General features: G+C 39.7%; 1 protein-coding gene across 1 annotated transcript in view; it reads right to left on the bottom strand.

The window, feature by feature from the left end:
* Positions 1-13,357: 13,357 nt before the first annotated feature.
* Positions 13,358-24,073, bottom strand: part of ANO1 (anoctamin 1, calcium activated chloride channel) — a 46,199-nt gene continuing 35,483 nt past the window's right edge. Inside the window, exons 18-26 of the mRNA XM_009698076.1 lie at positions 24,017-24,073; positions 23,327-23,384; positions 23,118-23,218; positions 22,525-22,670; positions 20,911-21,063; positions 18,590-18,642; positions 16,739-16,923; positions 14,861-14,966; positions 13,358-13,878 (exon numbers count right to left, since the gene is read on the bottom strand). The exon at positions 24,017-24,073 is cut by the window's right edge and continues 79 nt beyond it. Coding sequence (XP_009696378.1) covers positions 13,618-13,878; positions 14,861-14,966; positions 16,739-16,923; positions 18,590-18,642; positions 20,911-21,063; positions 22,525-22,670; positions 23,118-23,218; positions 23,327-23,384; positions 24,017-24,073 — 1,120 coding nt within the window. The 3' untranslated portion in view covers positions 13,358-13,617. The remainder of the gene's footprint in view (positions 13,879-14,860; positions 14,967-16,738; positions 16,924-18,589; positions 18,643-20,910; positions 21,064-22,524; positions 22,671-23,117; positions 23,219-23,326; positions 23,385-24,016) is intronic.

Here is a 24,073-nt window from a genome sequence, read left to right on the forward strand (position 1 = left end):
CAAAAGAGGAAAGGAGAGCAATAGAAGGATGAAAGGACTCGCTTGATAAAGAGCAAGAAAGGCCACATCAGAGCCTTGCTCCCAAAGAGACGATATTCCCATGGTGGCCCCCCCTGGCAGCTGCCCAGGAAAACAGCCTCTGCCCTCCCTGTGTGGCCTCAGCCGCCCCTGGAGACCTCCCTGCCTTTCCCTGGAAACACAGGGCTTGCAGCCTGGGCTTTGTTCCTCACAAAGATTAACTGTGACAAAATAACTCCTGACCTTTAGAAGGAAAGAAATAGGGCAAATGTTAAGTGCCTGTATTTTAAAGGCAATTTTTATACAAGGTGAAAGGTGGTGAACTTTTCGTAAATGGAAAACTTCAGGTTTATCCCATTGTCTTGCAGGTCCCCAAAGTTCAATAAAACCGTAATGTTTTTTCTTCACAGCACGTGTAGGTAGTTCAGAGATTTCCTTGTTCCTTCTGTGAATGCTGGCATGTTGATTCCCCAAGCTACCCCATTACTAAATTGTTTCCTCTACAGCCTTTAATTTATTATTGTTGCAACACACAAATAAACCTATGGTCTTTGTCACAAAAAGATTGCCGTCTCAGATACACAAGCTTAAGCGTTACCATCTTCCTCATCTCCTTCTCCAGTCTCACATTCCAACGTGAGAAACAACTCCTACTCCCAAAGCATTTCTAAAACTCCCACAGGCACAAGCCCTCCTTAGATAAAACCACTAGATTTTCAGCATCCTGTTTCAGTCTGTTACACAGAGCTAGTCTTACACATGATCCAGAAAGCCAATATATGGAACCGGCTACACGCGTGAAGCCCACCTGTGCATCCTCAGCAGTGGGCACATTGATAGAAGAAAATAGGTATTTCATACTGAATACAAGATTTGTTTCCCATATAATCCTCCCAGGTTATATGAACATTGGGCAGCCTCATCTCTGCTAAGTAAGCATTCCCCTAAAATAATTTCCTTTGCTATAGTATTAGCAATAATTTCTTTGATTTTTAACCAGATGATCCCAAAATTCACAATAAATTTGGGACTTTTATCAGTCTCCTCCCCCCACCCCCTAATGTTCCTCATCCAGGAAAGATGACAGGGCATCTAATCATGCCAAGCTTAAAAGGCAGCCAACATGCATATTACTCCCAGTCTCTCAGGTAAAATATTAAATCTGTTTAAAAGAGATATTTTTGTTCAGTCCCTAAATGCTGCAAATTGGAGGGAATTAACCTGTTGCAGGGTCTCATGGCAAAGTAAGTAGCGATAGGAATTGGCACAATTGGCATTAAGAATTTGAGCTGGGATGAGATGTGCCTGAGTGGAGAGATGTATTTTCTTTCTGCAGCCCTGAATATACTTTAAACTGAAGGAAAGAACATTAATCAAAAGGGTAGCAGATGCCAAGGAGAAATATATTTGCAGTGGGTGGATTAATTTAGAAAGCAGATGTAAGCCCTAGTAACAATATAAGAAGTATAAACTCTAGTTAAATAAAATCTCATTTTAGTTTTGCCAAGGAAGGTGACTCTACAAAAGAGGAGGAACCAAATCACATGGTGCGTAGCTTGTGTCTGGTGATGGCAGGCAGTCCAATTCAGAGACAAATCTATGTGAAGGAAGTCCAAATCAGTGTAATTTATACCTTTTTTCTCTATCTCTTGACATGCAATTGAAAGCAACATCAACTGAAAATTTAATAGGCTCATATTGGGTTAGTGGCCAGATTCAGCACTGAAGTATGAGGAGGTATGAAAGCAATTTCATACATCGATGTAATTCTAAAGGTGTCTAAATTAGTAACAAACATGGAACTAAAAGATAGAGATCATCATTTAATTAAGATATAAATCATCACTTAAATGCTTTTAAACTCACTCCTAATGCCTGACGTAGTGATTTAGTAGTCCCTTTTATTATGTCTGTATCTACTTTGAAATGATCACAGATGAAAATACCCAAGCAACTTGCTTTCCTCCAGTTGTTTCCTTTGAAAGCAGTTCATGGGGCTTTAGCAAAGAAAGTATTTGCCAAGGTCAACAGATCGTAACCGCTCCACATCAGAATAAAACTTAATAGAAATGATTTATTAGACTAGCTGAGATTTCAGTGGAAGTTTCCCAGAAATTTAAGTGCTATGAATGATCCAGTTCCTAACCAAATAATTTAGGTTTCTTGAGGCAAGAAGATTCTTTACAAAACACTGCAGAGGGAGCTCGAGGCCTGGGAGTGTTTCAAACCCGGCCCTTTGATTTCATGGGCTTCGCTGGAGGAGCAGAGCAAAGAGAGCAAAAAAAAAGATTAATTTCTGCCGAGCCTTCGGTGAGGTGTCGGTCAGCAGGACGTTCAGGCAACAAAGACCCTTTTCCAGACTGCGGGCACGAAACGGCGAAGCGCGTGGCTGCCCTTCGCGGGGCATGTGCACTGTCACGTTGCGTGAATAAACGGGTGGCTGAAAGGGCACGTGGGAATAGTAAATGTTTAGGTAAAATGTATGCAGCTGTACAGAACCACAGGTGACTGCGATGAGTTTGCATGGGAAGTTCGGAAGATGCTTTGTGTTTTCCAGCCAAGGCAAAGTATGTTTCTGCTGGCCCTTCTTCTTTGCTCTGGCATCATACTCTGGTCTGCTATGGGGCTGTGGAAATGTCTGACAGTTTCTGCAGGCGCTGCAATCCCTCTGATGTAATCTGATTTGCTATTAGTGCTCATTAACATGGATACGAGTTGCTGAGTCCGCCTTTGATGGCTGTTTTCTCTATTACTGTCAGGCAACTTACTCTTGATATGACAAATCGCTTTCTGTAAATATTAATAGCTCACCTTCTGTTTTCAGCCAGCCTCTCTTCTCTAACAAGGGATGCGCTTGCAGCCTGCTGTTGACACACCAGAACTAGTTTTAGTTTTGTGATTTCAGATGCTGATTGCAACATAGCTACTTCAGCACAGTACATGACATGCTCAAATCTGAGATGGTAATGCAGATACTCAAAGAAATCTCTCTCCTTTCTGAGGCCCACAAAGAGGGCTGCACACACTGGTAGAGTTTCCAGTGTTAATACATGTGGGTTTTTTTCTTCTTTGCTTTTGTTCTGAGCTACATACCTACTGCTTCGTACGTACTTTTCTTATCTTTGATATGTTTAAAGCTTAAATCACTGCTATTAGTTCAGTCCTGTCGCATGAGGGTAAAGCTCTGCCCCCAGGTTTGTCAGGTGCAAAGGATGCTCTTCTGCAGGACCTCCTGTCTGGTTTTACAGAGAGAGGTGAAAGATTCAATGGATCAGGACTGTATCTTGACAGACTTGATGGTGTAGTTGCTTTAAATAATATGCAGGATGAAGAGAGAGTCAATAGGTGTCTTCAGAGGCAGAAACTGGAATCAAGTCAAGGAGAGCTTGCTGGTCTGCTGCTGTTTCTTTACAAGCTGCTTAATGGTACTTCTTAGATTGGCTGGGCTGACCGTGAAGGGGGAGGTAGAATTGTCAAAGGAGTATTTGTTTCTTTTTTTAGCAAGTGGAAGGAAAAAGGGGAATATCCATGCGGTGGAGGTGGCATTAAAATTCAAGGCATTCTGTTGTGGTATGAGAAATCTATACGCTGATGCACACCCTGTGGGTGGACTGCATGGCGTTTTCAAAAGCCCTGCAGCTAGAGAGGGAGGTACTCTTGCCTTTTTGACCAAGTAATGAGAAACATGATGGGATGCAGTTCCTAGTTGCCTGAGTCCATAGAAACTGGAGTATTTAGGAGCTACAGTGTTTTTAAGTGAAGCAGCTTTGATAACTTTTCTAACTTACCAGATAATTCAATAGCAAATAACCCAGGACAAATTTAACATTCTCATCCCTGACAGTTCTGAGACACAGGTTGGACAAACTTCTTGGCATAGACTAGATATATTTAATCCTCTCTCAGTGCTGAGAAATGGTTTCTCTTTTGAGGTCTAGTCAATTGTACACTTCTTTTATTATAACTGCTGTTCTCTTTCAAGGGAATGAAGAACATCTCAGTTTTTCTTTGTTTCTTCAAGATAAGAGGAGTGTTTAAAAAAATGCAAAGCCCTCCCTACTGGCTGAATTGGGCAGTAGTAGGTTTTTTGTTTGTTTGTTTGCTTGCTTGCTTTTTTACTCCCAGAGTGAATAAGCTGATTTCCATAAAATTTCTTAGCACACTTATTCAATGCCTCTGATTCATTGTTTGCAAAATCCCAAAATGCACATTTTCAGCAAAGAAAAGACAGCTTCTGCGTTTTCTTTTGTGAATTGATCCATCCATGTTTCTTTTATCAGATGTTATCTCTCTGTTGCTATAATGTCTAGTGTAGAAAGAAGTGCTCTAGTAAAGGAACCGTTTGTGAAGAGACTTAGGAGAAAACTGTCTGTGACAAAAGGGCCTACAAGAAATGTCAAATTACTGTGGGTTGAAAGAGAGAAAATTAGAAGCAGAGTGTGGGAAAAGTAAATAAGTATTGAAAAGAAAGTGAACTCTGGCATGAATAGGTTGTATACAGATAAAAGATCTGGCCAAGTAACAACAACAACAAGCAATAAGTTGTTAACAGATGCTTGAACTTAATATTGAAACAGAAGAAGTGTTGATGTAATTCTGTTGATATAGTTCTGTTGTGTTATTATTGGCAGAAGACATTAGTTTAACTTTAGGGGAAGGGTAAATGGTAGACTTTTGTTTATTTTCTCCAGCTAAAAAACTCTGACTTGACTTTTTACCTATTTTTGTAGTGAATTTTCATCATACCATGTAAGTATGAAATCATTCAGACAAACATTTCACATGTCAATAAAGCTATGTGTATATATTAGACCAGCACATTTCATTCCTCTAAACCGTATTTATTACTTAAGCTCTGCAACATCAATTTTGCACTTGGAAAAACAGAAGAACAGAGAAAACAGAAAACGAGGGTTGTCTGCAGAAGAATGTCGTTGTGAAATAAGCCAGGGAAGAAATAGAAAGCCTCCCAAATAGTAGTGAATGATCATGAGATCTCTTTTTGGGCCCTTTCTATTCTATTCAGTCCCTGCTGGAACCAGACTAAGCTGACCTGTAGAGCATTGGAAGTGTCCGCTCTCCGAGGGTTACCTTAGAATCGCCATGTGAGGCAGCTATTCTGAGCCATTTCCTCCTGAAGATAAACCTATGGCAGGATATGATACAGAGATGCCAAATCTCACGTTAACATAGGCCGAAGCATGTCCACACGCCTCGCTTCTGCACAGAGATACCAGCGTGGGTCTGAAGGCAAAATATCTCCCTTAGGGTGGTGAAGAGCCACTGGACTTCAGTCATTTGTGCATCCAACACTTGCTCCAACCCTGACTCTCAAACCCATACTGGGACCGTGACCCATCACGCAGTGCTGGGCTCGGTGACTGGTTGAGAGCAAAACAAACGAAGTTAAGACACGAACTGGAAGTTGCTGTTCATCTGGGGAAATAATCGAGCTGTTCTGATTGCCAGGCTTGAAAGCTAATTAATTCCTGAAGAATATATAAATTTGTTGTTTCTTTTCCTGAGCTGCTGTATTGCCAGTACCCAAGCCCAATAAAAACATGAAAAGGTAAATACTTACCACATTAAGACTTATTTTCTTGGATAAAAAATAAATGGAGGTGGTTTTCTTTGGTCTCCTTTGCATTGGAAAATACAGTATTCTGAGCAGCTATAAAAAACGTTAGGATAACTTAATTATTTTGCAGAAAATGGATCAATTTTGCACTTGCCCTTGGAAGTGTTTCTTGCAAGCATGCAAATAGTCCTAGAACACAGGACTTCATCCTGCCACCTAAGGAGAGGGTTTTTTTTCCCCTTTCCTTACTGACTACAGCAGCACTCAATTGCCTGCTACACAGCGTTGCAGTTGAAAAAGTAGCGGCTGGGATATTTTTTTTTGGTCTGTGAGTATTCCAGCTCTAACCTCTTCTGCATTAACAGATTCTGCTTTGGACCTGGTCATTGTCATGAAAGTGGTGTGAAAAATGTAACCTTTTTCCCAGCCACATCTCTGCGTTCAGCCTGCAGAATGGCCTCTTCACAGACCAGAAAGTATCTTGGCCTCTAAATATCTCCCACAGTTACTAAAATCTCACTTTAATAAATATAAATGAATGAGCCTGGCCACACTTGCTTGATTTCTGAGTTAAACTCAGGTGCTGTGAGCTCACTACAGCGACTGAAGATAACAAACCATAAGCGGGGGATACATTTTCCCAAAACAACCATTACCTTAGATATCTGTGATTGGCAGTAGAATTACCCATTAGAGGAAACATGCATGGATTTTTGTTCTTCCCTTCAAGAATGTGCCAATGCAGTATTTTCCATCTGAGTCATTATCTTACTGTCATTGAACTTGGAAGGTGTAAGTTTTTTTTTCAAATCTGATTAGAGAGGGAGAGCCTTGTCTGCTCAAACACAGTACAGTTATTATCTGGAGCACTCATTTCCTTTTAAAACGTGAATAGTTTTATGCAACCATTAAGTGACACAGGATATGACTACATTAGTTACTCATAGGGATTTAGGTATAATAAATAAGAAAGTAAATCTGGTTTCATGATCCCCCACCCTTGATTCTTGGGGGGGGGGGGAAGTAATATTTTCTGCTTTCTAAAGAAACACTTTAATTTGAGCTAGTCTGCAACATTGTCGTCAGAACCACATACAAATTAGTCTTAAGCCACAATTTGCAGTTCATTTTCATACACAAGCATAACGGAAACTTGCTGCATTTGTTTCCAGAGATGAAAAGTCTATGAAGGAGCATGACTTACTGAGACAAGAATGGATTCATATAATAAAAAATATAGTATTTATATATTTTCCTTACAGTCTGTATACTTTAGAAGTAGTAAGGAAGTTACACATATCACAGCTTTGTCTGCCTACCCTCAGACAATTCACATACTGCATTTTCTTTTTTCTTGGGAAGCTCTTGGTCAGAGATACAACTGAAATTAAATTACTTGCAACATAAAATCAGACCTAAGCTCACCCTCTCTTGTCTCTCACATATACATGTAAACATATGGCTTTGCTGTTACTCCCCAATTTTGGAGTGAGGCTTTAAAGCTGAAGTAGCCTGCATTACATCTTTGCCACGTACCTGAACCTGGAAGTGATTAACTGTCATTGCTTATCCACACGGCAGCCCAGAGATGATTACCAGCTTAGCTCTACCGCTCTCTTTGGTCAGAGCTAAAAGACAAGCATCATAAAGATGCAGAGAACTTTGGTTTCAGAAGTGAAATTCAAAAAGACAAACACGAAGAGGTTTAGTAGAATTTCAGAAGATGTAAATTCACATGAATTTACAGGACTTTCAATGTTCCTTCCCTGTTCCCAACTCCCTCCCACTCCCAACAGTGCCTGAGTAGAGTAAAATACCTAAATAACTCTAGGAGTGTGGCCCCAAATCCACTAGCTTGCAGAGCCGTTTTGTTATGCACACCATCTCTTGCCGACCTGAGAGATCATGCAGCAAACCTGGAATAGTCTACCCTGCTCAGATTTATTACTTTTCCACTTGATGCTTAATTACTTGTAATTATCTACCTTCTTTACCTACAGATGTATTTTAAAGATTAATACATTGAGAAGTGTGAGCTGCTCATCTAATTACATGCCCCTGCCAGGACAGACGGGAATTCCCTGCTTGTGAGCACCATGCCGTGATGACACAACGCTGCTGTCTCGGTAAGCAGGCGGTGCAGGCGGATCAGCCACTTACCTCACATCGCCTTTGGTGCTTGAGAGACTTACCCACTGCAGAACCAAAGGGCTTGTACCAACTGGGACCCGACTTCAGTGTTGGAAGCTGTGTGAGAGTTTATAAATCATTCTGATCAACATTAAAAATAAGCGTGCTCCTAAAGGAACTGTTTATTTTTGATTGCCAACGATCATGGAATTATTTGCAATTCAGTACATCAGCAGAGAAGGCACAGTCACCAGCTCGCACTGATGCCAGAGAGGTCTCTTTTTCTTGCTCTGTTTTCATCCATTTCCTTCCAAAGGACCAAAGCCTTCCAGCTTTCATCTGAATACAAGACCAACAGTATTGCACCGCCTGGCAGGATGAGATTGCACATCGCTACAAAAGCATTGGCAAAAGCTACCCGATAACCTGTCTACAAGATGGCCTCACCTTAGGAAGCGATTCTCTTTCCAGAAAAACACTATCTGTGGCTGAGAACACAGTCAAAAGCCTTTTCTTTCTCCCTTCCCTATTTGCACCTTTTCCCTAGCCACCATCTCTTGTATTTCAACTAGAGGAGATGGCCACACTTTTTTCATTTAGAAGTAAAAATAGCAAATAACCTTTTCTTCCGCTCTAAGAAAGATTGCTTAACTACCTGCATTCAACTCTTCCTCTGAAAAATGGACTTTGTTGTGCTTTTAAGTTTGTTCAGCACAAGTACTCTGCTAAATATTTTGTATTTTGATTCTTTTTCTCATGAGCATCGGGGTGGATACATTTCCCATTTGGGGATGAATTTTCTCACAGAGATGGTACTAAGCAAGATGAAAGCTATGACCTCAAAACTTTCAAACTTGTGTAACTAAGTTCACATGACTGTGTCATGCCTTTGAATTTCTGAGCCCTTTACCTTGTGGAAACTAGCTCGACAGTGTGCACAACTCATCTGCATCAATATACTTGGGCTTTAGGTGACAGTCTGGGTTATAAAAGTGCCACACACTAAGCGTCACGAATTTTTATTACAAGTGGAACCCGTCATGCAATAAGCAACGCTTAGTCTCATGGAAAGTGTGCTGCAGTCAAAGGGAATCAAAGGAAATATTTTCTTTGGTTCAGGTGGCCTCGAATCAGGAGGCATGCATGGCATTAAAAATCAAGGAAAGAGCTTAAAATTAAAAAGAAGCCACATTAATAGTTAGTTTCTTCTTCAGAAAGGCCTGTTGGGCTAAAAAAAGGAGGAGGTTAAAAAAAAAGAACTTTGGTTTTTCTCTGCTGTACTAAAAATGGCATATTGTGTTTGGTCATGGAATAAATAGTACTCAAATGCGCAAAGAATTGAACCAGAGCTTGAATGGAATCCATATAAATTTTAAGACATGGTTTCTTCAGTGGCAAAAGGAAAAAGAGTTGCTTACTCTGAAAACTTCATAGGAAAATATAAATGCACTCAAGTGATCTACGAAGCTTCAAGAGAGTTCAGACTCCTGAGGTAACAAGATGAAAAGTAAATTATTATTGCTTATTGGAAATCACAACAGCCAAGAAGATCATTAACAGCTCAAGACCAGAGAGCACGGAGGGTTTAAAAATAGAAATGTATCTGTGCCTTGACATGAGACTTATTCACCCTTAAGCTATTTAAGACTGCAAAATATTTGTAAGACAGTATCTTAGAAACACAATGACATGGAAATCCAGAGGATTCAGACTCATACTCTCAGCACAATAGGGTGGGTATGATTTCCTCCTCAGATGCACCAGCTGAAGTTGTGTCTTTGCCACAAACTTGGATAGCAAAAAGCAAACAGCAAGTTTTAGCAATGGTTCAAAAATGGTCTACATAGCCACTTCCAGCCATAATCTTTCCTACTATTTTCTGCGTTTGCTTTTGGACTAACCAAACCAGTATAATGATTTTCCTGTTTAATACATTGATACATTGTTTTGGTGTTGATTTTTTTGTTGTTTGGTTTGTTTTGGTTTTTTGATCAAATTAGGGCTGGGAAATGAGGTTTTATACTTAAAATTTTGTGGCAGGGGCATGCCAAGAACAGGTTGAATGCATGTCGTGGAGATACTGTCATAGCAATACTGAATTCAGCTGTATTTGTACGAATACAAATATTGATCTCTTTTGTCAAACCTGGCCCATATAGTAGCTGTGAGTCGCATCGAGGTATGTACAGTTATTTCTTGGACACTTCCAGATCTCTGCTTCTCTGTATTAAGTTCCCCCCCCCCGAAAAAAGCGCCCCCCTTCCAGTGAATCCTTATTAGCATAATCCTGCTTCAAATTTGCTATTGGTAGAAACAAAACTTGTTTCTACTTGCATCACAAATATGAAAAAAACCCAAACTTCCATGGGAAGTACCACAACCGCAGCGCAAATCTCTTCCTGGAAGGAATTATCTTATATCTTAATGAGCTCATATCTACTATTTTGTCTTTAAGAACTGACAAAACCAAACCAGTTACCAACTAGGCAGTGATTTACCTGCTCCTGGTTTTTATATCCCTTATCTTGGAACAGAATTCCCACCTTCTAACTAAATTTCATTAGTTAGAGCATTAATTTTTTCTGACTAGAAAGGGAGAGTTGGTATGAAGGCTCATGCTTTGCCTTCTCACAGAACACTTAAAGGGGAGAAGGAGAAAAAATTGGAAATGGCAAGTCAGGTTCCAAGCCCAGTTTTGCTTGTACAGGTCCTACAAGGCAATAAAAATGTGACCTACACAGTGTAGCCTTTCTGTTTCCTCAGCTACTTCCCTTCAGAGCTGGATTAAGCCAGATGCAGTCGAAGGAATCCTCCAGTTTCATTCCTTTAGTTTTACCATTTCATTCTTTCCTTTATAATGAATACATTTTTCAATTTAAATGAACAAACCAAATAGGATTCTTCCTCATTAGGAGCTCGTTTCAAATGTCTTAGTGAAAGTTCTTACACGTTACGTTCTGCTAAATGCCTAAGACTAAAATCAGAAGAAAAGTAAAGCTCCCAGGCCAAGATCTATCACTTAATATTCAGTGTCTACAGTGCAGCCGTCTATGTCCGTGCTAGAAGCCAAACCTCCCTTTGTGCTCTTGGAGACAGATGCACCTTAGGTGGGACTCACTTAATCTCAAAGTGGATATCTAAAAAGCAGCTTGAACACAAGATTTACCTTGGACATTGTCAGGAAGATGTCTGTAAGTGACGTAGTCAATACCTACAAGCAAATCTCAGTTCTGGTCTCTGCTGTCTGAGTACACAAGGAGCACTGCAAAGGGCATCGCAGATCCAGTTTTAGGCAAACTGTAAGAGGAATTATGGTATTTCTCAAATCTAATAGTACTCAGTTGCACACTTGGAGCACAAGGAGGATTGGGAACAGAACCTGTCCCGCAGGAGAAACTCTTGCATATTTCAGTTTATTTCAAATAAGTGTTCAAAGGGAAAAAAAAAAAAAAACAAAACTAAAACAGATTTAGTATATATTTGCTTTTCTTAAAAAATGATTCCATGAAAGTTTTATAGTCATCTAAGTAGTAATACAGTTTTTTTATATACAAAATTCCATTTCAAACAATTTACTGTACAAAAGAAAGTATAAGCAACTATTACTATTTCATGATTTCAGCAAATAATGAAAAAATTCTGATAAGTATGTGTTCAGGATATAGTTCTACCATTTACAGGAATGTCAGTATTAAGTTGGGAATACTTTCGGATAAGTATTTACAGATGAAATCCCCTTCAAGGAAGTTCCCCTAAGATTTCTCTTCAGAATAGGTAGTTCACGTTTGGCTTTCTTCTGGATCTTTTGGGCAACCAAGGAATGAGAGGAAGAACACTTTTTCAACAAGATTTATGGACAGAATTCTGCTTGATTTATTCCCACTCACAGTCCTATTGCAGTCAGTGGGCCTGAACTCGTAAACACTTACTACCAGGCATAATACTTACTGTGTGAATAAATCAGGCAGGATTTGGCCCTACAGCAGTAATCGTAAGTTGCAAATTTTAAAAATAGTGACATTCCTGCAAGTCAAAATACAACAGAAACAAGAGTTAACAAAATATAAGCCCTTTATTAATAAAAATCTTTGGTTGGATCAATATTTTAAATACGCTTCAAGAATATTTGGTTAATACCATTTTCTTCCACATAATTTCTTTTCTGGTACCTTCTTTAGACAGACTACAGAAAAATATCAAGTTTATCACATACTTTAAAACAAATAAATATATCAAAAGCTAAATATGGCTTTTCTTTAAGTTCTAGCATTAATCTTTAAATTAGTTTGGCAAAGAAAAAAGAAAAGGAAAAAAGAAACAACTAACTTTTTTTGAAAACAGTCTTTTGATGTTTGGTTTTGTAACAAACCATACAGTAGTTAGACTTTAAAGAAATCTTTCATTTTTATTTTATTTTTTCAGTTTTATATTTGTAATGCAAGTGCCACGGACAAGACAAAGCAATAAAAGAAATGAGGTTAATTGCACCGATATTATTTGGAAGTGCAGTTTATCGTTTGACAAAGCAAAACTAAAATGTACTATGCTTAAAAAGAGTCGTACTGATGGGCTTTAGCTAGGCATCGTAAGTAAGGATTTTAGACTTATACTTTAAGGAAGCTCCTTGTACAAAAGATAGAGTATTTTAAGACAAAAGAAAAGTCCTGTAACTAACTGAAGGTCTGGTCCTGTAGCCCCAGTGCAGGCAAAACTTCCATTGAAGACAGTAAGTGGGACATGTTTGGGATTTACTCCTCTGGCACAGCCTCTGGGAAATGCCCTTCAACGGCAGAAGGTCTGCAGGGGCAAGTGGCTGTGCCAAACGGGTGCAGACTCCTTTCCCCTGCAGAGGATAGAGGGCTACAGAGAAAAAAACCTGGCTGAGAAAGGGATGTGCTAAAACAACGGGAAAAAAAAGGAATTACTTCAGCAACAACAGTGTCCGAGTAGTAGGCAGGGCAGTGTGAGTCACTGTAGCTCTACGTGTGCTCGTTAACTCAGGGCATTTAACAAAATGCTCTGTTATCATCTACCCACTGGGAAGGGGCTCCGAAATTGTGCTGCTGCTGCCTGGCCATGAGCGAGGAGCTGCTGGGGGACTGCTCAGACACTGCTGATGCAGCCTGGGGCACTGAGGTAGCTTCATCCACATCAGTCGTTCACTGGTAAAAAAAAAGAACTTTTCCAGATTCCCTTTTCTGATGTTTCTGAAGAGAGCAGCGCCCCGGTGAAGGTCTCGGGTACACAGCAGATCGCCACAAGTGCCCCACGCACCTGCGTGACTCTCAAGCTCAGTGGGACCTCTGCTTGTTTCAGACCTGCCAGTTCAAACACAGGTGTCTGCCAGCAGAGCTAAACCCTACCTTGGAAAGCAAGTCGTCAGTTTGGTAGGCTTTATGTCATTTCCCTCCTGCCAAAAGGAATACTAGGGCACACTCTAAAGCTGATTTGGATATACTTCATCGAGCTACCCCATGGACCTTCAAGCCTGGGGTTCCAAAAATATTTTAAGTTAGTAGTATTATTATTACTTAAAATTTACCTTTATTTAATTAGCTAATTAATAGGCTAAGGTGAAATTCTCAGAGAATATCTCTATCAAGATGTACTAAGTACCTGCATTTATTAATGCACACCAACGTCAACAGTGTTATCTAACGATGAAATATAAAAATTCCCTGCATTACTGCTTGTGCAAAAGAAAAAACAACATTATCAGAAAGAGAATGTGGTCCTCCATATTTGTAAGAAGAGCATTTCTCACAAAGATGGGAGCAAAATGGCAGCACATCCTTCAACATGCACCAGGTTGTCCATTAATCGAGTCCTGCCCTTTACGCGATGGCTTGTGTATCAGTGGAATGCCCTGACATACTCAACTCCCGCCTCTTCTATACGTCAAGAGGATACGAATGGCAAGAGGACAAGCTCCCACTGTGGCTCCTGGAGAGTCTGGGGCTGTGATTGTTACAGTTTTCACCTTTTTTCTTGTCCTTGTCTTTCCAGGTTTCGAGCATTTGCAGCTTCCCTTGCTCTTCTCTCATGAAGACCTCCACCATGAGAACTTTCTCTTTATGAATCTGCTGACTAATGTCCTTGGGAATGTCTGGGATAATCCAGTCAACAAAGTCACTCATAAACATGACCAAGTTCTGAAAGTGAAATTGTGAGAAAATGTCAGCAAGGTCAAATGAACGGATGACTGTAGGGGAAGGGGCCATTTCTGGTGTACTTGGGAAGGAAGAACGAAGAAACGACAATATGTGAGTTGGGCTTAACTGCATGTCACAAGCCTGATACTGAGCCAAATTCACCTCAACTTCTTGTTCGTGCTAGAAGTAGAGAAAAACGGTAAGCACAGATCTCTATGACTTAGGTACAAATACTGTCACAGCTGCTTAGAAATCCAAGGGAAATACTATTATTGATAAATGGCTTATGAGTTTTACATCAGAAAGGCAGAAGCAAATAGCAAGAGGTAAAATGATTGAAGTTGGTAAAATACATTCCAATGACATGTTTCCAATTTAAAAACCTTGATTCAATGAAAGGGGGGTGTTTCATAAAAAGATACACATTTTGTCCCCTCCCCCCAAAAAAGGAATAAAAGTTTTGAAACAAGTTGTTTAGATAAGGCAGACTGAAAACACTTGAGTCACAATAACCAGCTGGTCATGATTTTATGATTTTGCCTTCTTGTTCAGCTGCGAGTTAAACTGAGAAAATTTTGGAAATTTTATTTCTTGGTTAGGTCTAGAAATTATTTTTGATTAAATTTATGCTGCTTCAGTGAATTTGTTGATGTCCTACTGGAGAAATTGGTGAGACTTAATTAGTATCGGCCTTGTGCTTTGCTGCTCACTGAGGTCATTAAGTTGCTTCTGCATCAAACCAGTTCAGGGAATCCCTGGGGATGAATTTTTCCACGGAGAATATACCTGGGCCTGGGTGGGTAGGAGGAAGAGGGTGAATGAGGATGGGCAAATTTCTTTGCTTTTCCATGAAACAGCTGAGAAAGAAGGCATTTTCTTTGGCCTAATAACTTATTTCCAAAGGTGGCTTGCCTTATGTAGCTGAAGAAATACTCTAACTCTTTCTCTTTCTCATATAAAAAGTGCCTGCAGTGTAACCTACCTGGAAAACTATCACAAATGCTAATCTTGCTGCTAGGACAGCCCAGAAATCCTTTGAAATGTCATACTTGTTTTCGGACCAGGGGGGTTCTCGATAATCTTTGTATCTGCAAAACAAGACTCAGTAAATCAGTGACGTCATTCAGAAATTTAGCACCACGAGGAATTACTACCAAACAGTCGAACAATAAATCGAATAATCTAAAAGCAAGTTCACTATTACAGCATGATGCTGTATTAACCTCTCAGAAATGAGATGCAGCTGAAAGCCTCCCACAGCCTTCAAGTTTTACTCAGAATTAAGTCTTCAATCTCAATATCCTCCGATTAGTACAAATAGTATCAATTCTGCATAAAGACAGAGTAAACTACACAGCACAAATAATTAGTTTTCTTCTACGATTGGTAAAAAAAACCCCAACATATATTTTTCAGACAAAAAAATACAGATCTCAGATCCAGAGAGTGTGTTATGCTATGTGGTGTTCTCCTTGTTCATGACTGGCAAAAGATCGCAGCTAAATTTTGCCTTAGCTATGGCTTACAGAAAATCTATGAGCTAATCAACAATAACCTGTTAGAAACAGAACCAAGAAAAATACATTAAATTTAAAACCACAGCATCCTGTCAATATTTTGAAAGGATTAGGGCTCCATATTTCAAATGATTTAAAAATCCCTGGACTATGGAAGAAATGATGGGATGGGAAGAAGAAAGAGGCTGGGACTAGAAAGCAAATAAACCTGGCATTTTTGTATTGGACCATGACACTAATTCTTCCGTTCTGTAAGTTCCGTGCTAAAAATGTTTGCCAGCCTCATTTGCCCTGTGCCCAGAGGTCACCAGAAGGAAACCAAGAGAAAGTAAAAGCAAGCAAAGGTAATACAGATTTTGGTTGTTTTTTTCTCTCATCTCAGAGTGATTTTTCTGTTTAGCAGTCATTTCAACAGATTAACTTGTGCTATTCAAATTTATAAAGAATACAAATTTTAAAACAATACTTTTATAAAGGTGTTTTTTTTTTCCTCATCAGTTTGTGTAATTTTTTAGTACATGTATACCAAAGTCATCTTTCTTTTTTTTTTTTCTCCCCTGGAACATCTCTTCCTTCCTTGTTCTCCTCTTCCTCTTCTTACTCCCATTGTCACCCTTTCAGTTTTGCTGGTTTAAGTGCTTTCACTGTTATATTTGGCTTTGGTCCCCAATTCTAAGCATTAAAACATTTGTTTTGAAGATGATGCATATCTAAGGAAGCCTAGGCAAAGCATGCATTTCAGCACTGGCCTAGATTGCTTCATAAGCTGAAATATGCAACAATAATTTTCCTTTAAAAATGAAATGTGGAAATTGTTACAGGCATGCAGATTTCCTGTACGATGACACTTTAAGTGGGTCTTAAGTTCCAGTGCAGATAAGGATGCTATTACTCTCATCAGGAATTGCTATAGAAACTGGACAAAAAAGAGAAGTGTACTGTGAAGTCATGGTCATTGTATCAACAGCATGTGATACAACAACATGACATCAGAGTAACATCATTTTGTTCCCTTAAAGCATCATTGTGCTGTTTATCTTCATTTATCTCCTTTCCTGAAGAAAGGAATACATAATAGTAAAAATCTTGGCATGGACAAACACTGAATTTAACAACGCTGATCTCTATTTCCCAAAATAAGCAGTACTTCATGTTCAGGTTTTGTGGTTGCTCAATATGTAAGCCAAGACGTTCAAGGCAATGGATCCATCTCATATAAAAGGCTACCAAAGTGCTAAAAAGGTACTGAAGATACAAGGGACCTGCCCCAGGAATGTAAAAATTTGTCCCATTCTTAGTCAGCTGTGAAAATACTTAAGATCAGTTATCATTCAAGAGAGTACCTGCATATCTGAACCTCGTAGCCAAGATCCATGGGGTCATTTGGAGCTGTTCCTGCTTGAAAATCGCTGACATTAAAAGAGGATAGTGTATGGTTCACGAAGCCATGCATGGTGCCATTCTCACTGTACATATACAGGTACACGAGGCGTGGAATGAAGTCGGATGTGAATGAGATCACAAATGCCTAAGCCATAAGAGTAAAGAGTGAGCGCAATATTCAGGCAGTGGTTAAGTTAATAATATCCTCAAGTACGTCTTGCCCAAACAACTCACACAACTCAGGGATTGCTTCAAAAAACAAGGGGGGAGACTGCAACCCCTAAAAATGGAGAATTCGCTGCTGCAACAAGGTAGTATTTACTGCTTAATCTTCCGAGTTGCAGAATATTAGATGGAGTAGTTCCACGCCGACTGAGATTTCTACGTGGATTACAACTCGAACTCCCCAGAGAATGAAGCGGCCGTACCCCCCAGCACCAGTGGGAAGCAAAACTCGGTGCTGCTTCCCTGTGCCCCAGTCACAGCTCGTCCCTGATGCATTGTATAAAGTCCAATTGATTGACTTCCAAGTACTTTTCTGTTCTGCAAACAACCAACAGTGAATTGAGTCTTTAAATTCTCATTGCATTGCAAAAGGCCATTAATTGTATGTGGTTTTTAATTCCATCAAGATAAAAGGATGAGGAGACTGAGCCCAGTTGTATTTTCATGGTCACAAAAATTGCATTTTATTTGGTTGTTTTAAAAGGTTTTCTAAAAACATCATACAGAAAATGTAAGACAGCCAATTCGGCTGAGTTCTTCATAACTTTAGCCTTTCTCATTTATCAATATTATGAAACATTCTCACTGGCATAAATCTCACGTACGTGTGGAACAAACACAGTACAAAATGTTTTACTTATTTTATGATAAAGAGGGGTAGTACATAGATCAAAGAGGGAAAAATAACACTGGATAATGACAAAGAGAGACTACATGGAAGAAAAGAGAAAAAAATAGAGACATTATTTCCAAAGAAAAAGAGGAGAAACGGTAAAGACAAATTAAGGCAGCATACCAAATAACCAAAAGAATGGTTTTGCCATAGCACAAAAGACACCTGTGGGCAAAATGAAGGGATTTCCAGTCTGGATAACAGTGAAAAAATGGAGAGGGCCCATGGACATGTGGCCGTAAGCCCTACACGGCCCCTGTTTTGCTGCATTGCAAACATGTTTTCAGCTTGTCATTAGCTTTTTTTTTTCATCTTTCACCAGGTAGGGTGCAATGAAGATGATCACTGTGAATGTTTATTCATATAGAATATTAGAGAAGTACATAAATGAATATATTCAGGCGTGCTGAAATTTTCTAAGGGCTGGGATGTTCACTGTTGAAGTAAAGAAAAATATTTTCATGGTCTTTCAGAGCTATCTGAAAGAAAGCAACGCAGTTTGAGGCCAGATTTTCAATGGAGGGACACTGCGCTCTGATGAGCTGAACTAATTCACACCCAGTTGACTACTGGATCCTAAATAGGTTTTATCACGGGAATTAAAAAATACATCACCTTAGTGATAGTATTTGAACAGAGCAAAGCAGCTGTGGTCTTATTTGTTTGAAGGGCAAAACTGGTTTATGAAAACATTCTGGAAAAAAGCTGCAACGACTACTTACTATTTTGTATTATTGCTACTACTCTCACACTTTAAAGTAAACACTGCATCCAATTCTCTGATATTTCAGAAAATTTCTAAGTCATATACTTTCACTTGATTTTAAGGGATTTATGCTGAAATAAAACTAATAGAGCAGAATGGAAAAGCCAGCCTATTGAATTAAAATTTTATTCATGCTGAATTACTTACATTTATGATGACAGCAAGCTTTCCAATACCTCTGAGGATATTATACCAGATGCCTAAGGAAGGAGACAAACATGTAAATGCTGTTCCAGACATTAAAATTAGATAAATTACATTTTTAGTTAACAGTGTTAGGAGCACTTACGACTGTGCCAAATCAGAGTTATATTTTAAATAAAAAAGGAACAAGTTATAAGATATTAATTTAATGACCTGTAAGCAAAGGGAGCCCAACTCTGTCTTCCAAAGCTATGTTTAGGCACCTATTTTTTCTTGAGGTTTTAAGCAAAAAGCTTCTTAGAGGAAGAGGAAGGCAAGTGGGAGACAGAGGAATGCCAGCATAGGTAGAAAAGATGAATGATATTTCATAGCATTTTAACTTCTCAAATGCTTGAGGAGCATAAGAAAGCTACAGATAGCGAGCTGGAACCTCCACACATGTGGTGCAGAACAGACTGATCTACCACCTTTAAGGACCTACCCAAATCTGTTTCTGCACCTTGTCATCACTATTGATCCTACCTCAGTTTTGAAAAAGCAAAGCTCCAGTGGAGCCGTTCGATGGGATTTTTCAGTTTGCATCTGGAAACCATACAGATACGGGTTTCCTCAGCATGGGCTCTGTGCATACAAAATGTAATGCCAACCAACCCCGTATGGACTCAGGTTCAACCCCTCTGGATTTAGTCTGAGGATGATGCATGAAGTCCCACCGCTCCGCCTCTTCCCCATCTCCAGAACCCATTCCTCATGGAAAGGCTTCTCCAAAGTCCACAGAAAGTGCTGATTTAGCGTATGTGGTTGTGCATCCTCACGCCTGGCCTCTCTAACAGTTTCCTGGTCATTAGTCACAGCTTGAATATTTCTCCTTAGTTGAAGTACTCAAACTGTAAGATTCAGTCTTGATGGAGAAACCCAGGGCTGCTACCAGATCCGTGTGGTTACAGTCCTGATGAGCCACTCTCCTATTCTAGGTCTGAAGAGGGAAGAAGATGTAGGAGGCTTTACACAGGGTGACATCCCTGGAAGACTCCTCCAGCCTGGCTGAATCCTTTGCTTGATAACTAACTCATACTTCGTATAGGTTTGGTCTTCTGACACAGCACACACAAGCCAGCCTGGACAGATTACAGAATTGAACTTCAGGAAAAGATATTATAGTCTCGGTGGAAGCAGACATAGACCTCCGTTTGCTGCCAGTGGTTACCCACCACCTTTAGCAGGTGAGACCTTCTTCTTTTCCTGATTCTGCTGATGCCTGCCCTAAAATCTTGTCTGGTTTGTCTGTGGCCATCTCACAGTCTCTAACTTTGGGATGTCTTTGAAAGAAGTGGGGTTTGTTCACCCACAAGAGTGGGATTGACTTGCAATAATTGCAATTAACACCCTCTCAAAAATAAACAAATAAAAAACCCCTCAAAAAACCCATCACAACCAAATAACCAACAGCACCCCCCCAACATCTCCACCAGTAACCTTAGCCCGCAGCATCAAATGAGCCAGCCACAAAACACCCCAAAAGCAGTGTCGTGGTAAAGGCAATAGCATGACAAAACACAGTATGTTCTTCAACTCTAGGATAATCCCAGAGGACCAGGATGAGCCCAAGGAAAAACTCTGCTTGCACAATACCAAAATGAACACCGAGTTTGGTAACAAATCATAAACTTCTCTGTTCTTGCTGACTGGCTCTGTCATATGAACAATTACTTTAATGACCTTTTTAATCTAAGTAACCAACATTTGGGAGAAATACCTTCCTCATTATGTACACCCACAGCTGTTAACCCCCCGCAATAAGGGGAGGACTGCTGTGTTGTCCCCGTACAACCACAGAGCCGAGTTCCAGCTAGATTCACTGCAGCTTTCAAGCTGCACCCTTCCCACATTCAGGCTGAGCAGTGACAAAGGGATACATTTACCGACAGACTTTTGAGTCTCCTCTCATTCCCAAGTGTATTTCTCCAGGCCAGTCCAGAGTTATTAAATGCAAAAATTTTTGCTTCTGCAAGAAAACTGCATTGCCAGGAAGGACTGTTGATGTGCAGAACCATATGAGATATTTTGCTATTGTATTGATCATTTTGATTTGAAAAGTGATATTGTTTACTTAATAAAATATTAATCTGAATTTAAAGCTCTGGTCTTTCTATTTTAAAACTAAAGCCTCAATAACTTATGACAGTTCACAGTTAAGCCACAGTCTAATGTTGTGAATTTTCCTATAAATATCTTCCTGTTAATGAAACTAACTCAGCATAACAATATCCTGCCATCAATCCAGAAATAAACAAACAGGGATAACAATAGCAACATGCATTTACCTATATCCTTTGCTCTGACTGCTACCGGTCTCCTCAGCTCCGTAACAAATTTTTTTGCATCTAGACGGATTTCAATGATGTTGTTCAACAAAGCAAACAAAGGCGCCAGCGGGAAGGATGCAACAAACAAAGTTACAAACCCAAACTGAATAACTGAAAAGAAAAAGAAACCAGTTCAATGGCTGTGGTCGGTATTTATCAAATGCTTGCATCATCACATCAGTGCCATCCCCCCAAATTCTAACAAGATGACTCGTGCTGGAAGACTAAATCACATTTTCTGCGTCAGGCACAGTTTGCCTGATTGCTGCTCCATTCGGGCATTGAAGGGCCAGTTGCCCCTCTTGCAAAAGGCAAGGCGAAGTAACCAGAAGGATGGGGAAGCTCCCAAAACAATTTTGCCGTGGGTGAGGCTGGCACAAGAGTGATCTGAAGGAGTGGGATTATGGCAGCGACCGTGTTAGCTCTACATAAAGTTGCCGTGCTCCATCCGGCAGGTTTTTAGCCTTCACTAATCCCACTGGGAGCTTTCTCTTCTGAAGTATAGAAACTTATGGGCTTCGAAAAGGACATGACTGATTCTCCACCTTTACTGGGAATAACTAGCTTTGTACAACCTGGGATCTTACTTGCTTTTGTTTGATGAGGACGTCACATTGATGTCATACTCATCCTGGCAGTTAGTGCCCCATCTTTCTCTGTGTTACTTCCAAATGCTGATCTCAGTAACTGCATCTTTTCTTATTTTTAGGAACTGACAGCATGACCTTGTAGTTTGTACCATTAAATTTCAATGTTTCAACTACTCTGAACGTCAAGTTCATCAGATATTTTAATTTGCCTCTGCATTTACTGGGCATGCCAATTTTTGGTATTAGTATACTTCATTATGCTTTATCACTATTTTTGCCTAGCCATTCCTTAAAATACTAAATAAAGTCACTCTTTTAAGACAGATCCATCAGGAATGTCTGATACTGTAGCAAACAGCATCATGTCAAACAGTTCTCAGCCTTTCCAAGATTGAAAGTAGGAAAAGAAATGTAGTTGTACAGCTGCAACAACGTAGAGCTGATATCCAGTGCTTAAATTTTATATCACTCACTCAACATAATACAGTACTTGAAAAAAAAATATGCTTGTGATCTATCAAGTACAACCTGGTCTACAGGCATGTATGTCTCTCAGAAGATTTAGTCTAGATTTCAGAAAAGAGAAACGATCTGGTGTGAGAATACACAGTGGAAATTATCAAAGCTGAATTAAGTAACTTATTTCCAATGTAGGGTGCAACTGATGATAAAATATGCCTCATGATCTCAAGTTTATGCCGTTTAATCATTTGCATTTGAAACTCGACAGTGACATGTCACATGGCTTGAAATAAAATCTCCAAAAGACAGTGCTAAAGTTAGGGCTCATGAACAGCAGAGAGCACAATTCATCCCTGAAGCAGCCAGTGTTGGCTGAAACATGCTACAGTCTGAGACTATACACTTTAAGTTATGCCTCATATCCACTGTCCACTGAATCTACAGTTCAAAAACCTCAGCTCTCCATCCCAATTAGTCAGAATAATTATGGTTTAAAATGCCTTCTTTCCACCTCACTCACTCATTTCCATATATTCAGGGGTAAGTCCAGCGAAAGGCTCTAGGTTATAGTCTACTTCATAACGCTGCTTTTTTTTCATGTGCTCTTCATGGTCTAAAGAACGCCGACGCTTTAATTTCATGTATCGTATAAACTTCTTCATTTTTCTGAGGGAAATGGAAATAATTCAGTTAACATGCCATTCTGGTCACAGTGCCCATTTTTCAGTTATTTTACATTAATAGACTCAATAAGCTCCATACCTATTTTCATAAAAACTGTGCAAGAGCCACAGTATGGTAAAAGTATCAGGGATCAGGATATACACGTACTGAAACATGGTTATCATTTAATCGCATATTCAGTATTATACCTCTTGCTAACCAATAGGAAAGCAATAGGTTGCCTAACACTTTTCAAAGATGTCTGCATTGCTGGATGCAGTTGCGGTGAGGATGCAGGTATTTGCAATACAGCAGACACAGGTTTACTGCAAAAATCTTGCAGGTAGCCTATAAACCACGTTCGTGTCAAGGGGGAGTAGATACACAATGTATTGCATGCATCGTAAAAAACACGTGGGTTAAAAAAAAAGAACAAAAGTCGCTACTTACGGGATGCCAATCTCAAATAAATTGTTCTGGATCAGCTGCTTGCCCAACATGATAATACTGAGCTGGATACATAACTCCATTAGGCAACCACCTGGAGCACACTGGGTGGACAGAGGAAACATCAGTCAGAACATCTGCTGCATCCCTATGGCAGGGGCGGATGGTGCTCCCACCCAAGGTGATCACAGACAGGGTGAAAATGCAATTACCTCTTCCATTCGGAAAGAATGGAAAATGTAGACGTAGTCTCCTGGACGTCCAACAAATCTAGGGCACAATGGTTAGAATTATAAACTTCATATGTATTTTATACCTTTTATATTCGATTCCTAAAGTCATTTATGTCAAACTCTATGCCTTTGAGTGGGACCACCTAATGTTTAGTCCTGAAAAAGTGGAGGAGAATAATTATCTTTGTTTTAAAGAGTAAGTCATGTTTACTGAATAAACAACGCAGTAAAACTGCAAGTCTTGTGTTCTACAATATTACAGGCACAGCTTGGCAGAAATCCTCTAAGGTAATCCTCATTTCTGCTGTGTTAGCCAGAATGTGCCACATGGAGTATTTATTTTAGCCTTGTGCTTTCATGCTGGTTGCAAGAAGAGAGATGACACTTGCTATGACGTAAAGTTAAGAGTGGTAAATGGACAACGGTAAATAGCCTGATGGGGAATTGTATCTGAATGTACAAAGGTACCTTAACAAAATGGCTTTAACAAATTTGAAACAGCAGAGTACCACGTCCCTCCTTTATCCCATGAGGCTGCAGAGTTTTTGGGTCAATACTGAGGAGTTTTGAAACCAGATTGACTTTATCGTCCAACTATGGTCTTAGCTCAGCTACAGCCATCTCATAAGCAACAAGCTGAAACCCTGAACAGCCTTTTGCGTTACTCACCGGCCTTTGAAGAAAGCGACGTAGAAAATGGGTGTGTAGGCATTGACAAATTTCAGC

The sequence above is a fragment of the Cariama cristata genome, unplaced genomic scaffold (assembly GCF_000690535.1).
Source record: "Cariama cristata isolate BGI_N322 unplaced genomic scaffold, ASM69053v1 scaffold2184, whole genome shotgun sequence".
Taxonomy (NCBI): domain Eukaryota; kingdom Metazoa; phylum Chordata; class Aves; order Cariamiformes; family Cariamidae; genus Cariama; species Cariama cristata.